Source organism: Poeciliopsis prolifica, unplaced genomic scaffold, assembly GCF_027474105.1.
Source record: "Poeciliopsis prolifica strain line A6 unplaced genomic scaffold, Auburn_PproV2 SCAFFOLD003, whole genome shotgun sequence".
Lineage (NCBI taxonomy): Eukaryota > Metazoa > Chordata > Actinopteri > Cyprinodontiformes > Poeciliidae > Poeciliopsis > Poeciliopsis prolifica.
Window position 1 is genome coordinate 15,263,448 of NW_026562378.1, and position 19,569 is coordinate 15,283,016.

The window sequence follows — 19,569 nt, forward strand, 5'->3', positions numbered from 1 at the left end:
CAGAAACCTAACCATATTTTAACGTGTGCAAAGAAATCAAAATCTGAAAAAAAGCTGCTCATTTTTGTCTTGAATTACTTACTGTGCATAAACTTGAGGCGAAATTTTATTTCATTTGATGAAATAGCTCCATAAAATATTTCAGATTCAATTAAAAATGGATTGTTTTAAAATGAACAATAAACTCAGAAAATAACCAATTTGTATCTGTTAAAGGTTGTGACCTGGGCAATCCATTGTTGCCCAATATAATGGTCAAATACTATCCCCAGTACAACTCTATTATTTATTTGTGTTATAAAAGAGAAGAAGGGTTGCTAATGAGTACGTTTTTTTTGGTTAAGTTCATACCTGGGTACACACAACTTTTTCACTTTATTTCAAAAATACACAGCTTGTGTAAAGTTCAAGCTGAGGTCTATTTCCTAGGTTTTTCCCCCAAATTTTGTGTTAGAATGGTAATTCTTTGAGAGATTTTCTGCAGCGTCCCTACTGGGATCTTTGAGTTTATCAAAGACTTGTACCTACAGATTTCCTGAGGATTTTCCACAAATGGTGGATGAGTATTTCTTTACAATGAAGTCTTCTCACTGCAACAGCTGCTCTCATGTGAGACAAAAATACATTTTGGGAGACAGAAAAGAATCAAAAATAGCAAATAGTAACTAAGATGATACAGAAAGTCATGTCAATAAGCTTGTATGCAAACTGTGTCAGACTGAGTTACACATAACAGCTCGATGCTATATGTAGCTCAGACAATGGGTTCAGAAAAGGTTTCAGAAGTGCATCGACTACAATTAGCTCACATTGCACCCAACAATGAAATGTCAACATCTCAATAATCTGTTTTACCTGAGTGAAGTTTTCCCGTTCCATCTTCCTCAAATCAAATAAAATTGGTGTCAGACATTTTGTGTTTGTTCTGGTTTGTACAGCAAACATTTTCATTTGTACCGCTGTCATTTTAAAATATTTATACATTTTTCCTGAGGTCATCATCACAGACAAAAGCTGTACTTGCGTTTGATTCTATAAGGAAATGGGTCTGACCTTTAACCCCAGAGAGAATGCATGGAGTACTGTCAAGAGGAAGATGAGAGACACCAGAACCAATGATGCAGACGACCTGAAGGCACCTCGGACTTCCAGATCACCTCAGCAGAACCACAGACTGATTTCCCCACAATGCATTGATCTAGTAATTCATGGGCCAGAAACCTGAGAATTGCAAAACATAAAGACTTGCAATATTCCACTGTGTCTAATAAATCTATTTAATGTACAAGCTTTACTTTCTAAAATAAGTGACAACATTTTGAAACTTTTTCACAATATTCTAACTTTCAGATTTACCTGTATATTTAATTTGCTTCCTGTACATACTCCAGACTCACACTTGGTTTCTCATCACCTGCAGTTGGGTCTCGGCCCCTACTTCCAGAACCAATGATGCAGTTTACAGGAGACTAAAAGTGCAAGAGCTTGGTCATGATTATATTATCTTGACTGAACCATGTGGATGCAGCGTTATTCTCTTGCTAAAACCATACATGTTACGCTACCTTAAAACCCCATGTGTTTGTGAAACTGCAACATTTGTGGCATTGGCAAGCCTGCAGATTTAATTCCCATGAATGCCCACAAAGTCATGGCCTGTGTCCCCGCAGACAACATGCAATCTGTTATTGAGACAGATTTTAATTGCGGTTCACACAGAAGAATCTTAAATCATCCATGAAAGAAAAGAGAGAGTGGGGAGAGGGCTGGGGGAGGAGTCTCCCACTGACTTTCACATCCATTCAGCCAAATCTGCAGCAGCATTGAACTCGCACAGAAAAGGAGAGGCCAACAAAAGAAAAGAAAAAAAAAAAAGAGGCAAACTGAAGAATGCTTTTCTGAAGGACCTCCTATCACTAGAGTTGAGTTTGTATGTACATTAATCGTTAACTGATTCATGATATAGTGAGGAGTGCTGGTGAAGAGGAGGAGGAGGAGTGGTCAGGATCGGAGATCATTAAGCACTTTGAGAAAGACGTCGCCCTGAACGCAGCACGGCAGCACCGCAGCCAGGAGGACCAGAAGTGCGTTTAGCCTCCGAAAGTTGCGTCGATCTGGATATGATTTGGGTCTGATTTGCTGCTCAGCTGCCCGGAGAGGACTGCGGAGGGGCTCAACGCCGCATTGTGGCAACCGACACCCTCGATTCCTGCCCGAGGACTGCACAAGCCGCTCGCTGCAAAATGTCATCTCAGGCCAAAGTCAAGAAGGACAAAGAGATTATTGCCGAATATGAGACCCAAGTGAAAGGTGGGTGACGTGCAGGGCCTGCTCCTATTGTTTTTTCGTTTTTTTTTTTTTTTTGTGGGAGGACACCCTTGCATAACTTTACTACAATCTTTATGTGGCTCTAGTGTGCAGTGTTGTGGGTGTGGGACAGATTACACTGGTTTAGATAACTTATCTTCCTCCCTTCCGTCCAGAAATCTTCTCTGGCATCATGTTTCACTCTATTTTATTTAGACAGAGTTGTTTTTACTTGAAATTAAACATGGGGGTGAATTTAAAGCAAACATCTAGCTGCTGCAGAGAACTCTGTGCTCCAGTTTCTCAAATATGCCTGGCTTTGTGTGACCATGTAAGCAATGGGCTTGTGTTATTCTTTTGCTCTATGCAAGCTTTGACAGTTATTCCTGATGATCCTACCACAAGATTAATTATATTTTTTAAGTACATTGTCCTCACCTTCCCATTACAGAAGCTTCTTTGGCATGAAAAAGTTAAGACATATAAGAGATGGTGATGATCCCTTTTGTAGTATTTTCCTGTCACTTCATGACTCAGTGTGATATGAGAAAGAAGAAGAGGGAATGCTTGAGAAGGTCACACAACAGTTCAGAAAGTCCATGAATTATGTATGCCGTGTGTATGAATTATGAACTATGAAAGGATTTCACTGTCTGACACTAAATATGTGACTGGATGATCCAACCAGTGAGAGTGAGGAGAAAGTCAGGAACAGATCAGACTTTGCAGGAGGTGAATAGTCAGGCTTGTCTTGTCATCATGCTGCACCTCTTATTGTTGTGGTTTTAATGTAAGTCTTACGTTTCCTGTTGCTGCAAAGTGCCACTTCAGTCTGTCTGAACCACAGAAGCCAGTTAGATCATTTTGCATGCTAACTGATCACTTTGTTTACAAGGCAAACAAACCAATGAGTTTAAAAGAAGTGTTAGCTAAGACATTTTGGTCTGAGAAAGAAATAAGAACAAAGGTATGAACGATATGGATGGACTACATTCCACTGGAGTATTCCTGTGAACTAGTTCTGCAGAAAAAATGCACTGAAGAAGAATGACCACTAAATGGATTTCAGCCACTTATTGCTTGTTTCATAGTCCTGCTCATTTACATCAAAGGTGGTTAAAACAGGCATATCTTCATCAGGACCATTTGCAAAAAATTTGCAGTGTTGAACTTGTAGCTTCAGTGTTTTTCTGTTATTCGACTTTCATGACCACATTTAGTGTTGCAAGCGCTGTTAAGAATGACGTTTTGTTTTTTACTTTGGTCTTGTTCCGTGATCTGAACCTATTTAGAGAAAATGTTTTAAATATATCATACAAGTTTAAAATATCATGTTCCGAACTGTATTTAGATAAAATTGTGTTCCTGCTTTGAAACCCAATCATCAAAAGTACATTTCAATACTCTACTCCAAGTATACTATGAAGAAATGTGGTTACAGGACCATAGTAAGTATTTATTAGCAGAAACGTTCTGGGAGTTTCTTTTATTTTGGCCATAACTGTCGTATTTTATCAGTCGAATCCCCCAAAAAAGGATCAGAAACAAAAAAATAAAGTGGAAATTAATATTTATATTTAACTACATATGTCATGTCAATTCCTAAGTGCAATCAAGAACCCAGATTTGGGTATGATGGGTATAAAAATAATTCTTTACATGTTTTAAATTGAAGTACAAAAAGAGGCTTTGAAATGCTGAAAGGGCAAAATGCCCTGAAGCTCTGAGATATAATACTAGTATTTATCATATTGGTGCGGTAGTTGTTAGCTCTATTTCGTTGCAATAGGAAGGCCATGAGTTTGGACCCTCAACATAGATTTTGTATGTTCTTCCAATGCACGTGTGGGTTCAACTCTACCCACTGTCCAAAATTATGCACCATACATAAATAGACTCTCTAAACTGTCTGTTAGGAGTCTAGATGGTTTCCATTGAGTGTCACTGTGTTGCTATGTGATTGGGTGGTGATCGGTATTTTGAATACACCGTCTCTCGCCCAGTGATTGGCACCGGCCCTCCTGCTGCTCAATGATAATACACACATTTGCTGGCTGGAATGAACCTACGGCTGTATGATATTATGAACATGTGGTAAAGGATGATTATGATGGATCTAGTGATGTTGTCTCTTTACAATGGCGACAACAAATAAATAACACTGTTGGCATTTTTCTTCTTTGGTTTTACAAGAAAAACAGACCTCTCATGATTAGTAATCTAATTATGAGGGGGAAAAAACATTTTAATTTTTTCATCTTTAGAAATTTTTTAAAAGTTGTCTGAGCCTGAAACAGTTGTAGTTTCTTAATGACTGACCACTTCACCATTTCAGAAGCTTTTATGACAAATGTCTTAAAATACATCACAGACACAAAGACCCTGAATACATAATACTTAATTAGTTACCTAACATCAATTACAGTTCAGTTTTTTATGAAATGCACATTGAGTACAATGAGATTCATTTTATAAAGAAATTATGTCTTGTGATCTGTTCTTTCATTTCATAATATTTGATCTGAAACAAAAATTGACTAAAAATAAATTACAAATAAGCAGCATGGTGACAAACTTACAGAATTAACCTTCATGTCCAACATTCATAATAATAAGAGCCCAAACTTAGACTCAAAAGACGGACTTCACTTTTAATGCCACAAGATCTTGTGCCATAAGATTTTGTCACATTTATGTTGGAGGCATGTTAATTTTGTTGAATCCGTCGTTGAAATGAACCAACATGAAAGATGCCCACTTATGACTGAAGACCAGCTTAAAGTAACTGCATGCTACTTTAAGCATAAGTGGCATGCAGTTATTATCCGTAATAATAATTGCATGCTGCTTTTGCTTAGACACTGAGACTGTGATAGATGACTGCTTGCATATGAGATCAATATCATATGCCTGAGATGTGTCCAGCTTGTTAACGTTGGAGCCAGAAAGCCTCAGCTGCACGCTCAAAACAGAACGTATAGCCGGTGAGAAGCCAGGCTTAGATGGGAGAGCGAACCACTGCACAGCTGAAATGACAAAGGATTGTCAACACGTGTCGGGAATGAAGAACATGATGAGCATTTATAGTGAGAGGAGAGGTGTGGTGAAATTTCTTTTTGTCACTCTTTCACTCTCACACTGTCTTCACACTCACACTTACACACAGATCAGTCTTCGCTCGCCTCTGCGGCTCCGAGAGAGCCATCACAGCCCAATCTCTCGTCTCAGTTTCAGAAAAGGCTTTTAAGCTGACATCTTAAGCTCATTTGCTAACGGGGCTTGGATTGGTTTGGTGCTGTAGGATTTTATTCATGCACTGACTCTGGCCTCCAGTAAAGCTCAGCTGCTGACTGCACAGCATATCAATCAGACCCAGATCTTCTGCACTTTACAAGTGTTTATTTCGCTGACATTTTGTCACTGTTTGAACAAATGGTAGTTTTATCCTTTTAATCCTGCCATGTTTTAGCTAAAATTTTTGATAAGCTGAGAGAAAATACTAATTTATGTCATAATTTGTGAATAATCATAAATAAATCACAAAATAATCACTAACTTTGTTGGCCAAGGTAGTGACTTTATTTGTGACAGATCATTCTAGTTTATCTCTTGCTAAAATGCAGAGAGATCTATTATCCATCATGCTATTTCAGTTTTTGTATATTAAGCTTTGCACATCTTCTCCATGATTTTGAGTTGTTTTAAAAATAAAAATGCTGAAGACTTTGTGCAGCCTAACTGCACAAAGTCTTGTTATTTAGCCATGAAATTAATGTGATTTTCTTCACAAATATGTATTCCTTGGAGAGTAAGCAGACAAATCTTTCTGTCAGATTCCATCACAAAGGAAAAAATGCATTGATAAATTCTGGCCTGAAGTGTTATGGTTGAATTTTGATAGTGCCATAAATATCTTTGTTGCTTGTGTCTTGGTAACACCAATGTTTGAGATCCTTGTTTGTTGCTTCGGTGACAGACGATGGCTCACAGTGGAGCATTATGAAATCCAAGCAGAAAGCCATTTGGAACTACGCCTGTAAATTTAGGATTGTCCTGTGTGATTACACCAAGAGTGACGCAGTTAGTTGTTAAAAGCATTTTTCAGGAGTGAGAGAGCAAGAAATGTGAACTCAACCAAACCAAATACAAATGCATGCCATAGTCATTACTGCATTCAGAAAACAAGCACTCACACATCACAACCTTGATTTGCACCAAATTATGTCAATGTGTCATTCTGGGTTAGGTCCCTTGTGATTAGCCACGCATGGCTAACAACAGTCTCAGTCACCACTACCGGCCACGCTTACTAATAACGGTTCTCGGCTACTTTGAACTGGCAGCCGTGGTGATGGCGACTCTATTCTGCGTTGTGTTTGGTGCTCTGTTCTGTTGTAAAGCCCACGCCTCGCTGGCAGCGCTGGGATGAAACGGTGACCAAAGCTTTCCCTTATTTCATTTGACTGTCAGCCAGAGATTGGAGCATAACCACCCCAAGCACTGCTGCTGTTACATTTGTTGGGTGAGCATGTCTTTTTTGACCCTGCAGAGTAAAAATAGCAGGTGATGGCCTTCTAACATTTCAGGAAGGGCAAACATTTGTAACAAATAACCTTTTTGAGCCGTAATTACATCAGATTAAGCGATGTAGGTGGTGCTACATCGTTTAATGTAGCACCACATTAAACGATGTAGTGTCAAGCTAAATTATGTTTTAGGTTGACACTGACGTGGGTTTACAATTACTGACTGTCAGATTGAATGCTGTATGCCACATTACCATTTAAAGAGAGAAAAATATTTACCAGCATTATTTAACATTAAATTACTGGAGGCTTTTCTGTGTATTAAATAGTCACTGACCAGCTTATTAGATACTCCTGGTTTGTACTGGCTGGTATTTTGCAGTCAGAACTGCCTTTTTGTGTTTGGCATAGATTCAACAAGGTGGTAAAAATATCTCCCAGTATTGGGTCTAATTTAACATGATAGTGCCTCATAGTTTGTTGGCTGCACATCAGAATGTGAGTAATTTTTTTTTTTTTTTAATCATAATCCTCAAGGCATAACTCCCAGCATGTTATAGATGTTTCCCTGCTTCAGTACATCTGGTTTCTGGCTGGTTGACAGACTTTTTCAGAAGCCTGAATCATGTGTGTTAAAGCAGGGAAACATCTAAAACTTTCCTTAAGGACCAGGGTTGGGAAACATGGCTCCTTTGGATCGAGACCTGGTGACTGTGGAGGCTGTTGGACTTCAACAGCAGCAGTACTTTGGTAAGGTGTGGCATTCAAACGACATCCGGTTAGTACTGTCAGTGTTAAGAAGTTATCCTCCATTACTCCATTGGCACCATCCTGAGTCATTAGGATCTTTGGTATCATGTTATGACAACCTGCCATCTTAATATTGTATCAAAATCAATATTTAAAAGACCAGGCGACATCTTTCCAATTTGTTTCTTTCCACTTTTGCTAAACTTGTGTGAATTGTAGACTTGGACTCTTGTTTCCAGCTGACATCCGGTGTGGTCTTCTGCTGCTGTTGCCCATCAGCGGTCAGGTGTCGTCCAAACCTCGGCTGCAACATTTCTCGCTTCAGCTATTGTGGCTTTTCTTTCATTTAAAGCCAGCCTGGCTATTTGACTGACATCAACTATAGATCTGTGTCTCACAGAATATTTTTGTTTCCTTTTTTGCACTTTCTCAGTAGTTCAGACAAAAAATTATGGCTAAACCACCAAGAAGATAAGCTGCTTCTGAAATACTCAGACGGTTAAGATGACATGTGTTGTGATTTAGCATTGAATAAATAAGTTGTACTGAATCAGAAACGTCTACTGAGTAAAGTGGCCTGAGAATATATTTTTAAAACTGAAAACTTATTAGAAACAATAAGTTTTCAGAAATATCATCATTTGGCATATTTTCAGCACTTGCTGAAATGCCTCCAGAGAATCAAGTTGGCGCTTGATTCTGACATATTAAAGTAAAACACTCATTGCACACAAGCAATGATGTCACTGCTTGACTAATGTTTTATCCACCTTAGAACAAACTCAATTCATGTGGCCATCAATCTTACGTATTAAAATCTATTTTCATATCCTTAAAGAGAGGCATTGTGTATTTCGATCACTCTGATTAGGGTAAGAAACACCGTCAAATGTCCAAAACCCTGTTTGTGAATTTCCACCAGCCTTTGGGTGTGGAGCATACACAATGTTCCCAGGCGAAGAATCTGGTATGACATGCTGCTTGACATTTTATTACTCTCAACTAAAGAGAGAGGGAAAAAAAACTGTCTGGGTCCTATTTCTTAAATTCCTTGCAAGCTTCTGTGTAATTATGCATTACCCTGCAAACTCCTGAATCATTCATTGAATGTTGTGCTCTATTGCTAGTAACACTTTAGGATCTAAAAATAACTCACACAGGAGGGGAAAAGCAAATATTATAATATATTTTTAAATCTATGAAATAAAATCTTGCTCTCTGTGTTGTTTGTTTCCTGACACTGTGGGGATAATAATCACTTAAACCACGAAGACCAACAAATTGTGTTGCTCATTGGTCTATTTCAGTTCAAGAGTGCATCACAGCCCTTGAAGTTTTGGACTTGATTGCTGCCTTATTCGTCATTAGAGGCTGGTTGTTGCTTATTCTGAAGCAGAGAACGTTGCCCTTGTCCTTGGCCATTATGCTAAACAGACTGACTGCTGCGGCTGTTGGAGCAGGGAACTGGCCCGCTCTTGCTGAAATGCCTCCAGAGGCATGTAACCAGGCAACTAGGCAACTGTGGGGACCAAAAGAGGTACATCTCCTCCTTTCTGCATGTCAGGGGATTACATATTTACTTTGTTTGTCTCAGTCTTTGCTCACTCATTCACAATTTCCCTCGCAGACAGTGGGGGAGGAATTTTTGACATCTTTCCCTCCTCTTCTAGAAAAATGACACGAAGAATCTTAACAGAAGGCTTCTCTTTTCTATACTTGCATTTACATAGATTTGTTGTCAATTCAGCAATGATATGCATGCTTGTAACAGTATGTCATAGTGGGATCTTTTGAAACAGTGTTGGTCAAGTGGTCTCGTTACCTTCTACAACAAAAAAAACTTTGTTCAGAAAGCCTTGCATATGTCTCTGCATAATCTGTCCATGTGAGCTCAGAGGTAGGTTAGCATAATTAATGCTAAAGTAACCAAAGTGGCTGTGCGTCACCAGTGGGTGCATTAAAAAATATTTATTTTTTTCAGTATTAATATGGATTTAACTGGAACTAGAACTACACAGTTCATTGAACATAATAATCTATATAAATGTACAAAATAGAAAAGTATATCTGTGTTGCAGTATTTTGTACATTCAGTTTAGAAGACAATTGTGATATTAGATTTACAATAACAAAATAAGCTTTGACAATATTCTGGGGAAAACTAAGAACCTTTTCTTTTCCACTATTAATGTGTTCATAAATTACAATATGTGTTTGTAAAAAATTTGTATTGACTGTAAATCAGTCCAGGTTTGAGTTTTTTTTTTTAAGATGTCTGAATAACAAAATAAAAGGAGTGAAAACAAACGTAAGTGTTTGACGAATGACGAAAAAGTCAATTTGAATGGATCCAAAATATTATACTAAAGTACTTTAATTTAGATTTTTGAGAACATTAATATTGAGAGGACAATGTCAACATGTTGCGTTGAACACACTGACTAAACATACTTACTAAAATATGTATCTGCCAAAATTATAGACACATGAGTGATTTATAAATGTCATAAATATTAATGTAAAAGCTGGAGTTTTAAATTGATACTCTTCTAATTTCCTGTACAAACTTTCTCTGATTTCATTTTTAGAAAACTGAATTTAGAAAACATCCCTACAAATGATCTGTTTAAAATACCGACTTGCCTAATAACTTTGCACACACTGCATGTTGCCCTGTGATGGACCGGTGTCCTACCAGATTGCACCCGGTCTATTGCCCAGTGACTGCTAAAGATAGGTGCCAGTGACCTTGAACGCATACAGTCAGCCAGATTGTTATTTCTTCTTATGAAAACTTATGTTTGCTTTTGCCTGTCTAATAGTTCAGATGGGATCTCCTCCCTGGTGATGGGGAAGCAGAATATTGTGTAAAATGTTTATCGAGAAGGATTTTATGACATTATGAAACAATACTTCTATTTCTTTGTATAATTTTAATTAGGGTGTACCTGCAAGTGAGACATAAGTTGTAAAGTAACCTATAACAATAAAGGGTTTATATTTAGCAACTATGTAGTCACTGTATTTATTGCTGTCTTTCTTTAGATGTTACAAGTATGTGTTGGTATAGAATTTATTACCTTTTTTCCATATTTTTAAGAGTCATGGTAATATTGCTGGTTATCCTTTTGTTTTATTGGCGGTTTTATTAAATGAAATACCAAAGATGACTGGAAATGGGTTCAGTGAAATTCTAGGCTATTCAGGAAGGACTCAGGAGGTTTGCATTAGCTGTTGTATTGATAAAACTGTAAACCTGACCTAATCAGTAAAACATGTGGCCACAGGGCAGGAGCCAATTTACAGAAAATGAATGCATTTATTTACAAAGGGTGACATTACATCTTCTTGTTTTATGTCTCTCTATTGTGCTTCAAAATGTTTTCTTAAATCTAGACTATTCCCACTTTAAACACAGCACAATTTGGTGTCCAAACCTCAAACACAGAGACACCATTGTAATCGCGTAATGAGACAAATGCTCGCAGTTTGTGTATTTCAGCCAATGTCCTCTGAAGGCTCTCTCGGCACAATGCATTTTGAGAAGCTGACCTATTTTGAATTTTCCGTGCTGTCTGCTGCAATCATCAGACATGCATCTCATACTGTATGCACGTGTGCAACCCCAGCAAGCAGATACTCCTGCTCTCTTTCTCCTTCTCTCTACCCCCACAAAACACTTGCATGTAAAGCTGGCAGACAAATGAATTCTGACATTTTGGTTTTCTCCACTTATGATGACTTTGTTCTGTTTGGTCGCATTACTTTTGGATTAAATGTGTCCTCACATGCCTTAGTGATCCTAATTTCCGGGGGGGAGGGGGCAGACCGACATGTAGAGAGGCTCTGTTTATTTTGCTAATTGTCTTTTGTTTGGTTACGCAGAGATTCGTAACCAGCTAGTGGAGCAGTTCCGATGTCTGGAGCAGCAGTCCGAGTCCCGGCTGCAGCTGCTGCAGGACCTGCAAGAGTTCTTTCGCCGAAAGGCCGAACTCCAGCTAGAGTATTCCCGAGGGCTGGATAAGCTGGCTGAGCGCTACTCCTCCAAGATCCGCAGCTCCAGAGAACACCAGCATTTCAAGTGAGTGTTTCAAACAGAGAAAAACACCTGAAAAACAAAAATCACACATGTGCCATGCTGATCACTGCTACTGCAGACACAGAGCAAAACAGAGGGGGAATAAAAAGTAAAGAGGGAGAAGGGATAAAAGCAAAGGAAATGACCTGAAATGAATCCAGGGCCAAGATGCCTTGTGGCCCCGGGCTGCTCTGTTCCTTCCAACTAGGTCAGACTCTTTATCTATCCCTCCACCCCCTCCTTTTATTCTCTGGCTATCATGTCGTTTACATTTTCAAAAATTATTACAATGAAATCCTAGCCAAATAAGCAGAAATTCATATTACACTGAGAAACTGGGACATATCTTTATTTAGAATTTGCTGAAGCAGAAAGAAAGTGACATATTACTAATTTTCTGTAGTTTAACTTTCAGTGTGTTGTGGTCATTTGTCATGGGCAGCAGCAATGCCCTGCGGCGTGCTGGAGATGATGCTTAGACTAGCCTGCAGCACTCTGTGACTGTCCATGTTCAGAAATTGCCCAACTCGATTTTGTTAATGAGAATCACTTGGCATAAAGATAACTATACAAAAATGACATTAATAATGCTTTGAAGCATAATATTTTCTAATGAGGTTGGAACATTGATCAATGAAGACTGCAAGATAAATTATTGAATGCGCTAGTTCATAGATCCAGTACAAAGTGAATTTCCATGCCTAAGAAGCTCATGAGGGAGCAATCTTACAAATCTACTAGATTTATTGTATGCAAAAATTATATTACTAGAATCTCAGATTACTTATAGATTACTGTCACATTTTCACATTTCTTCTACCAAATATGCAGCCACACAAAGGATTGAGTGGGAAGAATTTATTTTTTTAAATATACTTATATATATTTTTTTTACTTCAGAGCATGAGGCTCAAACATGAAAACAGTTTTGAAAAACTTGTCTTCATACTTGTAGCACAAAACTGATAACTTAAGCTTACCTTGCTTGATAGGATTGCATATTGACAGTAACTTTGTCATTCTAAATTGAACTATTTCTCCAGAACCTGAGCTTTGAGAAACTCTTACAATAACCCAGTTCCTTTTGGATCAGTTTAAATATATATCTACATATGATCCTGTTTTGTCCAGTGCATGCCCTTTACAACTAAAGGGCCATCAAGTTTCACACAGTTTGGAAGTGATGAAGCAGGTGCTAATTTTAGGAGCTAACAGTTACCCAGTTGTGTAATTCTCACTATACTTAGATCAATACTTGTAATTTGTGTCATAGTTATTTTTTTTAAACATGTAGTTTTACTGCCAGACAAAAGGGATTAAAAGTGATTTTTTTTTCCAGTGTTTTAATTAGCAAGTGATATCTGCTCAAAGACTATTTGCCAACACTATCAGTAATTTGAGACAACCTTTACTGCCCCACAGAGGAGAAACTCAGGAGAAATGGCATCATTAAATATATGAAAGCCAAGATTAACAAAAACAGTAATAATGGTAGTCATAATATACTGAGAAAGATTAAAAGGTAAAGAAACTGTGCAGTAATTAGAATGGAAATGTTGTAAATATCGTAAAAGATCAAAGTGGGAGATCTTTACCTTAAAAGAAAAGCCTTAAAAGGGCGTTGAGCGTGCGGCTTAGATTTGTGTCATCTACCTTGATACCTACACATTTTATATGGGGTTTTAGATTATCAAATAGGAAATCCGTTATTTACATTTAGCAATATGGTTCAGTTGGAGTAATTGATTCATAAGTAGTTGTACATCTATTTATGCTGCAGCCATACAGAGATTTATGCTGGAAAATGCTGGGAAACTCTTTTCATCTCCATCATGAAGTCTCTCTTTAGCCATTTGGACCCAAAGCGCAATCACGGCTGAGAGCTCCCGTCACTAGGACATTGATTAATGGAGCGTTTCCTCAGAGGGAGACTCCTGCAGAAACTTCTCCCCACACCCCTCACTGTCCCAGATTTCTCCGTCACATTAAATGGTCATCATTATAACTGAATGTCAAAAGCTCCTTTTAAGCTTGTAGAAGAGATTGGAGGGGCTCTTTAATGTCATTAATAACCTGTAGTTGTTTCACTTCTTCTCTTTAAGCTATCTCTTATTGCGTTTTCCCCACTTATGATAACATTTCTATTCTCTGTATCACTGTGCATGACTGAATGCACTGGATTAGTTCATGGATCCAGTAGAAAGTGAACGTCCATGCCTGAGAAGCTCATAAATTTGCTAAATCTGCCAAATTAACTGTAGAGATTTACTTCACAAGGGACTGTCTGCATGCATCACTCATAACGAACAGTGCCTTGCAAAATATCTCATACCCGTCAAACTTTTTTACATTTTGTTAGGTAACGGCTAATACCTTCACAGTATTACTTGTGAAGTAATATGTATCTGACAAGTGGAAAGAGAAGGGCATTTAATTGTTAAAGATTTTTCACAAAAAAGCAAGTCCGAGTATTCACTCACACGAAGGTGAGCACAGCAAAGGTGCAAGTATTTTCTCTACAGATTTGTTTGTCTCAAAACTTGAAATATTTACCGGTTCTTTATTGCAGAATGCATGCGTCAAATGCCTTATGACATTATGCAAAATGTATATGTTTCATCACTTTCATCATGGTACCCTTCCATAATTATTTGCGATATTTGCTAAATGCACCATTATCTGTTGTTTCCTACCTGAGCTGTGGGTTTCTGCAGCTCTCCCAGAGTCTGAGGCCGCTAGTCTTCTTATTTCACAAATGCTCTCCCTTCCTGGTCTGTCAGCCCAATAAAATGATTGAAATCTGAAAACAAAGGGTATGTTGTGCAAGGCACTGCATATCCATCATGTTCAGTGAATGAGGTAACAGATTCAGTTTATGTTCTGTTTTGTCGGTAAAAGGTTCTTGAGTCAAATTTTGTGTTCTTCTGATGCAATGGCGGAGCTGTGAAAAAGGTATTGGATTTTTTTATGGGCTGTCAAGTGGAAAACCTCTTTCTGTCATTTTCCTTAAACAGTTCAACATTGTGCTGCCGGGGCTCTGAATACGAAAAGACTTATCCTTATTCTTGAGCAGCCGGCAGGCAGACATTTTTATCTTGTCATCTTGAAGGCATGTCCAGGATCAAACACCAGCTCAGTTTGAGAGGCGAGCCTATAGAAAGAGCTTGTTCACGCTTTTTTTTTTTCTCCCTGAAGAAGTCAAGTATCTGACATAAGAAAGTGATGGAGATGCACAGCTCTTTTTAGTTGTGTTTAAGGGGTGGGGAATACAAAACAGTGCATTAAGAGATTAGCAATTTGGACTTTTTTCCTGCGTCATTTGCACAAAAGCAGAGCAACATCAGAAACTGTAAGCAAATATAAAGCCAAGCCTTAACCAAAGTTTAATGCATTATGCATTGGAGAATGCTTCAGAGTATGCACTGACTCACAGTGTGTGGTTAATTGTTTGTAATATCAAAGAAAGGTTCCAGTTTCCTGAAGCAAAGCAAATTTGAATAGTTTCAGTGGTTTCAGGTGACTATCTGGCTGTATTGTGGGTGCTCTGTGTGAATCACAATAAAGTTGATTCTAGGTTTCTTTGTCACAGAACAGAAACTATAACGAGGAAGAAAACTGGGATCAGTCATTGACTGTACCTGAGGATTAGAGATTAAAGCCAGCTTCATGTTAGTCAAAGTACAGCCAATATTCATAAAAAAAAAGCATGAACTCATTTAGTCAAGCTTGAAATTTATCAATGCTTTTATAGATTAACACAGATGTTGTACTTGACTTGAAATCTATCTTTAAATTATTCTTCCTTATTAGTAAAAGCTATAAAAGTGATTAAGTTATTTACTGAAATTTGATTCCTCCTTTTTTTTATACATACAGAACAATTTAGATTTTATTTGAATGCTTGATTGGATTACCTATTTACAGGGGAAAATATTTTTTAGCCACCTTTTTCTTCTTCTTTTTTTATTAAACATTAAAAACAGTGACATGATTTTTTATGTCTAAACCTGATCCCAGTCATATTAAGGTTGAAAAACACTAATGCATATGTGCACAGAAGAAAGATCAACAACAAGATGATAAACTATTTGGTGTGAGGATAATTGAACTCACATGCTTCTTTGAGCAGTCAGGCAACCAGCATGCCTCACATTTGTGTGTGTACAGATTTCCTCTCTGCATGCCCTCTGGTGTTTTCATCTGTAATTGGTAAAAACTGCTTGTATTTATTGATGGACTTCAGGGTTGCTCAAGGATGAAAGTTTTCATTAAACCTCATGTTTTATGTGCAGGGATGTTACATCTGCCAGTTTCTTAGAATCCAACCACTTTGATCAGAGTTAAAACATGAAACATTTGGTGCAGCTATAAGTAATCCTTGAAGATGCACATTTGTACCAACAAGGTGTTTTTTTTTTTTTTTCCCCCTTCAACTTCACAGGAAAGACCAAAATCTAATCTCCACTGTGAACTGCTGGTATTTGGTTTTGGACCAGACCCGGCGAGAGAGCCGAGACCACGCCACTCTCAGCGACATCTACAACAACAACGTCATTGTCCGCTTGGCACACGTAGGCGAGGATGTCACCAGACTCTTCAAAAAGGTCAGAATGGAACCGATCCTTACGAGTCACGCATATTCATGCAAACGACCAACTCATATTACATTTCTAAAGCATGTTGTGGCGAGATCAGTATACATAAACACACATAGCAGTTATAAAGTTTAATTATGTAACTTTTATGCTTGTGTGACATTCTCATTTTCTAATAATCTTGAGTAAACATACCACACTTTTAAGACATAACATTTAAATTAAAATGTATAACATGGTAGAAAGAAAGAGTAGAAAGACAAGAATTATTCCTGGTGCCGATAAAATATTGTAAAACTTTGATTATTGTACTTATAATTATATGTAATCATTCATTGTTATTTGGATATTAATACAAACGCATTAACACAAAATTGTGAATATGCTTGATGTAGTCATTTTCATGATTGGCACTCATTTAGTGACTGTCCAAATGTTTTGGAAATGCTTCACAGAAAAATCTGTCCTCAGGTAAAAGTGAGTCTATACTATTAACAATAACACATTTATGAAGGGAGTCTAATAATGAGGCACAAGCAAGGTGTAAACATTAGTGATGTTTTCTACTTGTTACCAACACGTTCCCTTGCATTATACAGCCATCCTACACAACAAGGCCCTTTCTATCGTTTAACAATAGCAAATGTGGGATTTTAATAAATTAAAACTGAATCTGAAAAGATGCACCAATGCGAAGGTGGGTAAAAATGGTTAGCTTGGGCCAGGTTAAAGGAGATTACTGATGACCGCCTGCTGGAAATCTGTCACAGAAAATGTGCTAAGACTCCTTTAAGACAATAATCCTGTTATGCTTGAGCTTCCTGGTTCAGCTGCAGTGCAGAGTGAATAGTAATGAATTACACATGCGGTGACAAGAATGAATCACATCTGGCGCTTGATAAGACAAACTCTAAATGGACCAAATGTGCTGAAGTCTCACTCTCTAAGCATGAGAAAATGCAAGTTTGTGGTTTTGAGGAGTTGTGCCTTAGAGGTGACAACAAAACAGGATAGATCGGCCAAACGCCGTTCTTTATCCACTCAAAAGGATTTCCACAGTCACACTCCACTGGAGCTGGCACCATTCTCTCCCTCTTCTTGCCTAAAAGCCCTATTGTGCGAAATGTCCAATTCATCATACGCTCCTATTCCCTGTAACTGAGCTGAAGCTGGGACTCTCTGTCTGGAGAAATGTTCTGCAATGAGTGCACTGTTCTATTTTTGTCTGGCTTTTTTCTTTGGGCATTGTATTAGATCCTCTCATCTGCAGAGTAATGACAGCATGTCAGCTGACATCCTTCGCAGAGAAATAAAACTGCCATACAGCTTTCAAGGGTTTCATGACATGATTACAACAGTAGTTTTCATATTTATATTTATGCACATTGCATGTTATTTCTCCACTAAATCTGCTGCCGTTTCTGTTTTCTTTTCTTTGCAGAGTAAAGACATCGGGGTCCAGATGCATGAAGAGTTAGTGAAAGTCACCAATGAACTCTACACAGTAAGTTGCGCAACATCCCTCCTCCTGCCAGCCAAACATTTCTGTGTCGGTGCCCAGCCTTGGCAGCCTGCTGCTGCAGTTCCGTAGCCTTCTTTTTAACCCGAGCTTGTAACCTGTGCAGCAGCTGTCCAGACGCTGCACGCTGGAGAAAGGCCTTATCAACAGAACAGGCTTTTATCACTTTTTCCTTCTGCTGAGGTTGTAAGAAAGCCAATTTTTGTTCTGCTGTCAATTGCTGCATTGTTCCAAGGTTTTTTGTCTTAAACTGTTTTTAATCAAAGACAGCACTTTGCTTCAGAAATGCTTATGGCAAATAGTTTTGAAATAGTTGTGGAGTCTGAGGAAGCTCTTCCTTTTCTAAAATGAACAATTCACAAATGATTTAATCTACTGTAAAAAAAATAAAAAATACAAATTCTGTAATTCTAGAACGTGTGCAGAACAGAGAAAAAGACGCTGCTTATTGTTCATGCTATCTAATCCATGCTGAACACAAACCTCTGACTGCTTTGGCATGGGATTGTTTGTTTGCTGAGCTTCCTGGTTCAGCTGCAGTGCAACCACAGTTCATTGTGGTTCCACTGCAAGTTAATACAAAATATTTTAACATTTAACAGCTTTAGAGCCATACAAGAGTTTTCTTACATTTTGAACTCTACTGTCACACATTTGTGTGGTCCCTTACATTCAGTCATATTTGACTGAAGTTGATTTCTCATATCTTGCCACACAATCTAACTTGAGTTTAGATCTAGACTTTGACTAGACCATTCTGAAAAATTACTATACTTTTATCTGGACCATTGCATTACAACGATGGCTGCGTCTGGAAGACTGCTGCCCCAATTTCAAGATTTCATCAACTGCAAACAGCCCCCACAGTATGATGATGGCGCCAACATTTTTTACAGTATGGATGGTTTGTTCAAGTGATGTGTAGTGTTAGTCCACAGTGTGAAAAAAACAAATACTTTTTCACATTGCTGAGTCCTGGGTCTCCTACTGGACCTGACCCGGTAGATTTCAAGGAGGCATGTGTATGTATTAAGCTTAATTTATCCTTAAGTGAACATAAAAATATTTTTGAAGAAACAATAAAATTTCTGGTGACCTCAAGTAATTTATCAGTATTTAATCATTTAGATTTGACCAAAAGGGAGAAAAAATGTGAAAATGTTTCATTGAATGTTTGACTTTTAAAAGAATTTATTTGCATATATTTTCTTAAATGCAAAATAAGTATACATACTTCAGTGGTTGCCATGCCAATATTTATTGCGAAAGGTGTAAAAATACATCAGTGTGAGAAGCAAAGGTTCAAAGAGCAGACAGCACCGTGATAGAAACGGCAAAAAAAAATCTTCTCGCATACAACTTCATACAGCGCAGCTAACATTGCTGCTATACCAATATTGATTTTTCTCTTTTCCCCTTTTCACATTCATGCATTATTAAAAGCCTGTCTGAAACTCAGACACGCAGCGTACTGGATACCAAAGTCTTTTCAACTTTGCAGCAGTAACAGTAACACAGCTCAACGTGGATGTGTAAGCCATTTGATCTTCTTGTGTTGAAAAGACTTTTTAGAAGCTAATGGATTAGGGCAACCATCGTCCACCACATTTCTTGTGCATGTTACTCGTTTCATTTGCAGCACAGACGCTCGCTCTGTGTCACTTTGTTACCTCCTTCCTCTCCTACTGATCGATCTCACGTTCGTTTCTCGTCCATTTCAGCCAGGGTTGCTAGGTAACCAGAACCTGAGAACCAGTGATGGAGAAGCAGATGTTGCCTAATTGAACTGTTATA

The 19,569-nt window shown here is 38.0% G+C and overlaps 1 protein-coding gene across 1 annotated transcript in view; it reads left to right on the top strand.

Moving 5' to 3' along the window:
* Positions 1-1,811: 1,811 nt before the first annotated feature.
* LOC129352285 (SLIT-ROBO Rho GTPase-activating protein 3-like) overlaps positions 1,812-19,569 on the top strand; it is a 35,986-nt gene continuing 18,228 nt past the window's right edge. The window contains 4 exon segments of the mRNA XM_055021212.1: positions 1,812-2,310; positions 11,469-11,664; positions 16,103-16,265; positions 17,698-17,760. Of these exon segments, the coding sequence (XP_054877187.1) occupies positions 2,244-2,310; positions 11,469-11,664; positions 16,103-16,265; positions 17,698-17,760 (489 nt within the window). The 5' untranslated portion in view covers positions 1,812-2,243.